Source organism: Phragmites australis, chromosome 18, assembly GCF_958298935.1.
Source record: "Phragmites australis chromosome 18, lpPhrAust1.1, whole genome shotgun sequence".
Taxonomy (NCBI): Eukaryota; Viridiplantae; Streptophyta; class Magnoliopsida; order Poales; family Poaceae; genus Phragmites; species Phragmites australis.
The window spans coordinates 26,898,887-26,908,624 of record NC_084938.1 but is presented as its reverse complement, the minus strand read 5'-3'; the positions used below and the strand labels follow the sequence as shown (position 1 = coordinate 26,908,624).

At 43.4% G+C, this 9,738-nt stretch overlaps 1 protein-coding gene across 1 annotated transcript; it reads left to right on the top strand.

The window, feature by feature from the left end:
• The first annotated feature begins 1,016 nt into the window (after window positions 1-1,016).
• Window positions 1,017-2,693, top strand: LOC133898268 (non-specific lipid transfer protein GPI-anchored 1-like). The gene is made up of 3 exons (XM_062338895.1): window positions 1,017-1,468; window positions 2,188-2,247; window positions 2,384-2,693. Exons 1-3 carry the CDS (start codon window positions 1,120-1,122, stop codon window positions 2,506-2,508), a joined length of 534 nt encoding a protein of 177 aa, XP_062194879.1. The 5' UTR covers window positions 1,017-1,119; the 3' UTR covers window positions 2,509-2,693.
• The last annotated feature ends 7,045 nt before the right edge of the window (window positions 2,694-9,738 follow it).

Sequence of the window (9,738 nt, the reverse complement as noted above, 5' to 3'; positions counted from 1 at the left end):
CGCCCAAAGTTCTGGAGCAGGTGCAGAAATTTTGGAAAAATTTCACAGGGTTTTTACAGAGATTTGACAGGGAACCACGCGATTCGCATGAGCAACAGAACTCGAACAAGAGAAGACGCAAATGGAGACGCCTCAGCTGTGTGTTTGGTTGTCTAATTTTTTTTTCAATCTGATCTGATAAATATGTAGAATAAAAAAGAAGCATGTTTGTTTATCCGTATCTATGATTTCAGTCTGGCGTAGCGAATATAAATATACGTTTTATCTTGACCTACGATTGAAGCTCGATTCGAATTTTACTTCACAACCTAGCCTAATAAATACATGTTCTGTATCTACTCATATATACAGACTCATTTATCAATATAATAAAATCATCTTCATACGAGTAACCGATCACAATCTTTAACCTCTTATACCCGCTCATATGATCTTAGATTTAGTTAACTAAATAGAAATTCAGTTTAACCTATTCAGACAGATATAACTAACTAAACATTTTTTTAAAAACAAATATAACTCCACTCAATCTATTTTTTATTTACTTATACAATACAACTCTATAAAATCTATTATGAACCAAACACATGTACGGATGCTTATAGTAGTGTAGTACAAACTCTATTTCATTTACTTACCATCAATTTTTTACTGTATCAATTTTGATTTTCATTTTTTAACGAAAAGTTTATAGATATCTAAAACTTTCGTATCATTATATTCATCGTGAAATTTACTTTATTAGTATTGTATAATTTTTAGTATTTATAAATTTTTCATTAAAAAATATAAAATCAAAAATGACTACAGTAAACTGGTGATAAATAAATAAAAATGGATGTAGTAGTAGTAGTATTACTGCCCATTACAGTGTCAACCGATGGATGCTACGTGGTATACGTGTACGTGACGAGGACACTGGATGGACGGAATTTACTCTCTTCCCGCCCGGCCCCGTCTTAAATGCAACATCTAACTCTCACCGCCCCCGCTTCAATGCTCTCCGCGGCGCCGCCTATAAACGCCGGCCGCCCACGCCACCTCTAGGTAGGTAGCAGCTGCCCACGGCCCTTCACGCTCCAGAGAAACCAGCAGCAGGCGGGTGGTCGAATCTTGGACATGACGAGGTGGTGGTGGCTGGCGGCGGTGGCGTGCTGGTGCGCCGCGGCGGTGTCGGCGCAGTCGCCGGCGCCCCCCGCCGACCCGCTGCAGGGCAAGTGCCAGGAGGACTTCGGGAAGCTGACGGACTGCTTGGACTACGCGACGGGGCACGCGGGGACCCCCTCGTCGACGTGCTGCTCCGACGCCATGGCCACGCACAAGTCGCGGCCCGAGTGCCTGTGCTACATCATCCAGCAGGTGCACAGCGGCCGCAACGAGGTGCAGTCGCTGGGCCTCCGCTTCGACCGCCTCCTCGCGCTCCCCGCGGCGTGCAGCCTCCCCGGCGCCAACGTCACGCTCTGCACCAGTGAGAACTAGCTCCCTTTCTCTCAGCTAACCCGGTCCCTGCCGAACCACTTCGGGTGCATGCGAAATTGTGAAATCTACAAACTTCTTCTTCAGTGCCAGTAGTTAGTTCTGGAAATCGACGAACTGTTTTTTTTTCCGCCAAAAAAATGACGATTTGATTGTTTCATTGGTGCTGATGACTAGCAATGAGTAACTTGCTTGGAATATGACGCAAGACAATTGGGTGATTTTCATTTTTCCCGGGAAAAACAGAGATAGAAAATTAATGGCTTTTTATGGTTTTCTGATAATTCGTGTATGTTTAGAACTCGAGATCAGGATCTTGGCATCATGTCTGAATGTTCAACTCAAGAATTATCTAACCAGAATGGCCAAGTGCGCTATTGTTTGGTTGGGCCGAGCTTGGGTTCATGTGATCTCCATGAGCCAACAAACAGCCCATGTTCCTACTGTCCAGAATTTTTCTCTGTTTGTTTCCTCCCTTTCAGAACTACATTGAGTCAGAATGCTTAAGATTAGTGTTCGCGAAAAAAAAATGCTTAAGATTACACATAACCTTCTTTTCGCGTCTGATATGCCTTTCACACAGCTGAGTAATCACTGAGCCAAAATTGTTACATTATTAGATCACACCATAGACACTGTTTTTTTGTGATTTCTTCTGTTCATTCTACTCTGAATTCCCAATGTTTGATGATGCCCTCCCCTGTCTGCTAGACCTGCTGCACCTGAAACCGGGCTCGCCGGACTACGCTCTCTTCGCCAACGCCTCCAAGAGTGAGTCTTCTGACATCTGAATCCCGATACATACATGATCACAAATTCCAAACGGAATAAAGGAGTACCTTCATCAGCTGGGCTACAAGCACACTCCGTCATCACTACTTACCCGCTGTTCTCTCTTCTCCTGCAGTCACTCCGTCAACTACGACCCCGGCGAGCGGCAGCACTGCCGGCAGTGGCTTCAAGCTTCAGACGGGGATCCGCGGCAGCATCGCGGCTGCCGTGATCTCTGCAGTCTTGTCATCCATCTTCTGATTTCAGTTTCATCTTGTCCCTTACCTTGCAGTTTGGGATGCAGCAAAACGCTTGCTTGCTGTCATGCTTGTTGATTCGTTCTGATGTACTAGTTGTTGTCTATTTTGTACTAGTTGTTGTTTATTTTGTACTTACTATTTTGCTACTTGAAAAAAAGGAAAAGAAATTGGCAGTTCTTTTCTGTAGCTTGATGAGTGGTTCGTTCTTGGTCTAGATTCTCAAATCTGAATACCGATTCGATGCCTGTTGGTTTCAGCTGTTTGCAGTTGTAGACAGAACTGTCGCTGCAACAAACAAATCGATAATTTAACTGTTATTTTGGTACTACATTAGAAATGCCCTGTAGTATTTTCTCTGATCCCAAATATACGGCCATGTTTGCTTTAGCTTTGATTCTGAAAAGCTGATTTTAAAAGCTGGAGCTAGTTCAGCGAGCTTTTCTCCCAATTAACCAAATATAAGTTTAACAACAACTCTAAGGTACTAAGTCTTTGCACCACTTTCACGAAAACTTATTTCGTGTGGATCGGAGATGTTGATGTACAAGTGAATTGTTCACCTTTCCTATCAGTTTAAACTTTTGGGTGAGTACTAAAAATGAATTTGCTGGTCGGCTGGATTTCTGCATAGAAGTAATTTGCCAACCTTCCAATCTCATCCTTTTCAGTTTGGCATATGTTCAGGTTCATGACAAACATGCGGCGTGCATCCTAGGAGTCACTTGGAAGTTTTGTTAGCGCCGAGAAATACATAGCAAAGTGAAATGAGGCACTTGCTCTTTTTTTGCGCGTGGGTGTGTGCTTCCTCAATCCTCACTCAGACACGCGCAGCACAGCTTTCCTTTGGCGGCTAGCCTTTCGCTTTGCCTGCCTGTTTCTGCTTGCTTGCTCTCACAGGCATCCACTACTTCATCCTTGCTGTTTCCCAGTTGCTCCTGCCCCTTGGGTGCGTCCAGCTCCGGCTGGCAGGGTTACAGGGGATAGTGTGAGTTCGACTCGGGTACAGGTGTCCGAGTTGTTAAACTCGAAAATATAAATTTTGAGGATTCTTCTAATATATATTATGATTTTTATTTTTTATATTTTAAATTATATATACAAAAGATATGTATGATATGGAGAAACAGACGAGGATACTAAAAGATATGTATGATATAGAGAAACAAAAAATAATATATATAATATATTTTTTCCTCCTCCCTCGTCCACCGCGGCCTCTCCTCCCCGCTGCTGCCACCTCCTCTCCTCTCCTCCACTGCAGTGCAGATCTGGGCGTCAGCCAGTGAAATGGGATGGGCGACGTACGCCAGGCTGCCGGTGCACAACGATATGCTAGGGCCGACGTGGCTTCTCTGATGCTGCAGATCGATCTCCTCCTCTTGGACACAGCTGTGTACGTCAGATACCGTGTCCAACGTGAGTTGATATGATGATACGCGTTGACACGGCACAAAAAATTTGGACACTGCCGGCTGTTCATCAGCTAGCTCTAGCTGTGCCTGGCAAACTTCACTGCGATTACTAATCTAACCCAGATTTTGAAATACCAAGCCAAGATGCTCGCAGAATTGTTCGTATGCGCTCTGAATTTCCGGCAGTACATGCTTGGGACCTGAATGATGCGGCAGCCAGAATCTGGAACATCTTCCTGCGACTGACAGCTCAACGCGTGCGTGGTGAGTGGTGACACACTACTTTGCTTGCCGACTTGGCACAAATCACAAGCAAACCTATTACTGTAGGCCCCTTAGCACGGCGAGATGCAATAGAATTGAAGGACGCGGCATGGGCAGCTAGATCGAGGGTTCGTGCGCGCGACGCGGGCGGGACTTCGATCTCACGAATCCATGTCGTGCGGTGCATTCGTCTGCGCGCACGACGTTGGCTTCGGAAAGGTCGATCCACGGTCAACTCCTGATGCTTGCAAGCTGCAAGAGCTGTATGACAGGAGTAAGCATTTTCTTAATCCTGACCTCAGTGTCTTAACTGTATGTATTAGCAGTGACGAATCCAAGTTATGACCGCATGATGCATAGGATATCAGATAAATTTTTGTTTTGTATCATATGTAGCAGCTTATGTGATATAGTTTAAATATAATATTACCTGATAATTAGAGTATTGGATATTTTATTGTGATACAGTGATATGCATGGAACACCGGTCATTTTTGTGGTGAGTCTACCACTGTGTATTTGTGTAAAGCTTCAGGATTAGTAGATACCCCAGTCCAAGAGATGTTGCCTCCTAGTCGTCGTCTGAAATAATTCAGCAGCTGGTTGCGAAACAGTTGAAAACCATGTGCATCGGACTCCATTGTTCGCCTAGAATTCTTTAAACTTTGCTGTACCATTAGGTAGAATTCGTTCTATCTTTTGAAACAAGATTAGCTAGAGTTCTTAGTTTAGGTTTTGAGATAAGATTATATTGACCTTTCGGGTAGCACCACATGGCAGGAGCAATGATCAGCATAACTGCTCAGGACACTCTGGCCGCACGGCCTCACGCAAGATTGGAGGGGGCATGGCTAGCATGACGGACACTCTGGCCACCGGTGATATGGCTCTTACATGTCAGCTCCGGTGAACAGTGATACAGGAAATGTGGTTCGGCTGTTCGATGGCGTGGTACCCGAGGTTTTTGCACATCCGCCAAGGCAAAAAGGTGTGCTATCCTCACATAAATTGGAGATGACCTTTGCGTTGCAGCGGGTAGACAATTTCCTTTCAGGTGAAAGCTCTGCATTAATACAAAGTCAGATCAGAGAGGTGATGGGAAAGACACACGAAGGTGAAGCCAAAGGCTGGCTAACATGCCAAAGTCAGGAATGTCAATGTAGCAACAGGCTACCATACTGCTGATGAAGAAGAGTAGAATATAGGAGAAAGCAAGCCGGATGTAGAAGTGCAAGCCGGCTTCCACAGGTAGTTCACAAAGCCACTGCCAACCAAAGTCATCTCAAACTTTCAGACCCTGTTTAGCATCGATGGAACGGATGGAGGGTCTTACAACGCTTTTACCATTGAAGTTGACGCTTAATCATCGTCAGCCTGCTAGTTTGAGTCCAATATTGTTGATGTTAAACTACATTGTAGTGTGGCCTCTCAGGCAGATGTGTGTGTTCAGTGTTCTTGATGTTTGGGTTTCCTGTGTTTTCGGGTTGTGTCTTTGTAAGGGCAATAATAAGGGCATGTTTAGAGCAAGATGTGAGAGGGCGGTTAAGAGATCGTGGTGGTGTTTTTTATGTCTTGTAAGAAGGGGAGAAATAGTTATTGTGGTGTTCCTTGCCTAGGGTAGTGTGTGGCTACATTTCCCAAATGAATGAACAACATTGTACCATAGTGTGCCTTCATACAACATTATACATGTTCAGGGTTTAAACAACCCAGTTCAACGCAAGATTGTCAAGAACATGGCCAATGATACTAGGAGCACCATAGTGTGCCTTCATAAAACCAAGCTTGCACATGTGGATGAACAGATAATAGAGGAGAGGTGGGGCCACAATTCAAAGATAAGTTTGCTTTCTTTCCAGTTGATGGTACAAGAGGAGGGCCCTTGGTGGCGGTCCAGGAAGACTTCTACAAAATTAAGCAATCATATGCCACAAGCCATACAGTGTCAGCTAGAATTGAGGCTACAATAGCCCTTACAGATTGGTGGATCATAGTGTTATATGGACCACATGAGGACAATGACAATCTTTCTTTTCTTGGAGAACTGAGGCATCTGCGGCATATAACATCAGATAGATGGCTACTGATTGGAGACTTCAACATGATCCTTTATTCACAAGACAAGAGCATAGACAACTTAAACAGGCAGATAATGGATGCATTTCGGTCTGTAGTGGAGGATATGAGCTGAAGGAAATCTATCTCAAAGGTCAAAAGTACACATGGACAAATGACATCACTCACACTAGAATTGATCATGCATTCTACACTGGCGAGTTGGATCTTATGCTTCCAAATTGCTTGCTGCAAGCACAATCGTCCCTAACACCAAATTCCTCATTGCTTGGGGATGTGGCCCGAAAGAAATATCATGGTTTCAGATTTGAGACTTTTTGTACCAAGCTACCAAGTTTCTATGAAATAGTTCGGAAAGTATGGAATAAGCCAAGTGAGGTGACAAACTGTTTTCTAAACCTACATATCAAGCTCCAACGCATAACAAAATGTCTTCAGCTATGGGCAAAGACAAAAATTGGAAGAAATAAGTTGCTCCTAAGGGTGGTCAGGTAGCTAATTTGGATTCTAGATGTGGTTCAAGAGTAGACAAATAACTTAAGCAAAGCTCAGCCTAAAGTGAGACCTAAAACAAAAATACCTTGGCATGACTGCCATAGAAAAGCTAAGAGCAAGGTAGCAGTTCAGATTGACATGGATCAAGGCATGTGATGCAAACTCGAAGCTCTTCTATCTAAGGGTAAATGGTCGCAAGAGAAAAAACTTTATACATAGCTTGCACACCTCTGCTGGGCAAGTACACACACATGTGGCCAAAGCTACAACCATCTATGAGCACTTCAGCAAAATTCCGAGAAAACCATTGCATAGAACTCACACTCTGGATTGGGAGAGAATTGGGCTGTGAAGACACAGCCAACATCATTTGAAAGAGCCTTTTACTAAAGATGAATTCATGCAGCCATAAAGGATCTACCAACAGAGAAGGCGCTAGGATCGGATGGATTCATTGGATCCTTTTTCAAGACTTGTTGGTCTATAGTAAAGGAGGATATTATGAAAGTGGCAAATCTATTTTTTAGTTAGTACTGACATCACCTAAACCTCATAAACACAAGCCATGTGGTTCTTATACCAAAAAAGTATGATGCTCAGTTCATATATGACTACAAACCAATAAGTTTGACACATAGTGTGGCTAAGCTTATATCTAAAGTGATAGCAACAAGATTAGCAGGATGCTTGGACCAATTAGTATATCGAAGCCAAAGTGCTTTCATTAGAAAAAGAAGCATCCATGACAATTTCTTGTTCACACAAAACTTGATCAGAGAACTGCACAGAGCTAAGAAGCCTAGTATTTTCCTCAAGCTTGACATTACCAAGGCTTTTGACACAATGAGATGGGATTACCTCCTTGAGGCCCTACAACAAATGGGTTTTGGGGCTAAATGGAGAGAATAGATTTCAACCCTTCTATCTTCAGCCTTCTCTTCTGTCCTGTTAAATGTCACTAGGAGCAAAGGTTTCAAGCACGGCACAGAATTACGCCAAGGTGACCCCCTGTCGCTAATGTTGTTCATTCTAGCAATTGACCAGTTGCAGCGATTGCTCCAGTTGGCCACAGATGTTGCGATCGTTTAGCCAATTCAGCACAGAGCAACCAAGTTGAGGATTAGCATGTATGCAGATGATGCTGCGATTTTTGTCAACACAATAAAGGAAGAGATCAAAACAGTTCGTGAGCTGTTGGAGATTTTTAGAACTACATGAGGACTCACCACTAACCTAAACAAATGTGTTGTGTACCCTATCAGATGTGAAGGGTTGGACATTTTGGATATCATGCAATCTTTTCCTTGCACAATCATGACCTTCTCATGCCAATACCTAGTCCAGCACAAAGAAGCTAACCAAAAGAGAGGTCTAGCCATTGATCCAAAAGATTTCGGCAAAGTTGCTAGGTTGGAAGGAACAACTGCTCAACAAAGCAGGCCATCTCACACTAGTCAACAGTGTGATGTCCTCTATCCCAGTATATCATCTGACGTTGTTTGTGATTAAGAAGTGGACCATAAAGAAAATTGATCGCATCAGACAAAATTTCCTATAGAGAGGAACAAAGGAAGTAGATGGTGGGCATTGCCTGGTGAACTGGAAAAGAGTCTGTAGGCCGAAGGAAAAAGGAGGTCTCAGAATCAAGAATCTTGATTTCTTCAGTAGAGCACTGCGCCTACGTTGTCTATGGTACAAATGGGCTTATGCTGAAAGACCATTGGTGGGCACAGACGTGCCGTGTGACAACGCGGACAAGTAGTTGTTTAGGTTGAGCACGCAGGTTCACCTTGAGGACGATTGAACTGTAAAATTCTGGCACTTAAGCTGGATTGATGGACGAGCACTAATGGACATAGCACCAATATTGTACAAACTCGTATAGAGAAAGAATATGTTAGTTCACGAAGATCTTCAAGGAAATATGTGGACAAGAGGACCGATGAGAATGACAACAATGGATGAAATGGTTGGATTCATTAAGCTATGGGGATTGATCGAGCAAGTGCGTTTTGTGGAATAGTCGGATACCATCACATGAAAGTAGACTGCTAACGGCCAATATAGCGCTCGTTCAGCATATCTTGTTCAATTTCAGGGATCCTACACAACCTTTGATGCTCAAGTAGTCTGGCGAGCAAATACGGAAGGGAAACACAAGTTCTTTGCTTGGCCGATGATACAGGAAAAGCTTTTGACGGCATACAAGCTTGCATGACGAAATTGGCCCTATAACCTGATGTGCCAATTGTGTGATCAAGAGCATGAAATAGCAGAACATCTATGTTTGCTCTGTAGCTACGCTAAAGAGGTCTAAGAGCTAGTTCGTGTATGGACGAAAGATATGATTAAGGCCCTAGCATCAAACCAAACTATTAGTCAATGGTGGAATGCAAATATGGAAAAGCATTCAAAGAATCAAAGGCGTTTGGTAGCGACGGTCATCATATACACAGCTTGAAATATTTGGAAGGAGAGAAATTGACGAATTTTTTAGCACAAGTTGGTGCTGTCGATACAGGTGCTTCACATGATCAAGGATGAGATGAGTGTGAGGAGATGGACCGATGGTCAACCAGTGATTGGGTAGTTTCTGCTATGGAATTCACTCTGAAGTGTTATTCTATTTTTTTTATATAATCATAACATATGCAATTTGTTAAACTATTCTTATTCTTAAATGAAAGAGCAGTGCTCCTGCTCATTGTTCCAAAAAAATTAACTGCTCAGGATAAAGCAGGAGCAAAATATAACGGCTAGAGTGCGTGGATGACGCGTTAAGATTGTTTGTTGATCACATCTCGGAGTCCAGTCTGGTTGGCATTGGCCAGGCCTCCATGGAAAGGAAATCTCGTGCCAGCCTTTGGATGGACTTTCTAGGCTGCTCTTCTCCCTCCGCGATAGACGACGATATCAGTGTCATGGATATGATTCATAACAACAGAATCGATCGAAGTATAGGTTTCCGATGCCTGCACGATACT

What these genes read in the sequence shown, in the direction of transcription:
- LOC133898268 (XM_062338895.1), top strand. Translation starts at nt 1,120, where the DNA reads ATGACGAGGTGGTGGTGGCTGGCGGCGGTGGCGTGCTGGTGCGCCGCG. An exon ending in CAACGTCACGCTCTGCACCA is followed by an intron (nt 1,469 to 2,187) that starts GTGAGAACTAGC and finishes CCTGTCTGCTAG; the next exon opens with ACCTGCTGCACCTGAAACCG. An exon ending in CTTCGCCAACGCCTCCAAGA is followed by an intron (nt 2,248 to 2,383) that starts GTGAGTCTTCTG and finishes CTTCTCCTGCAG; the next exon opens with TCACTCCGTCAACTACGACC.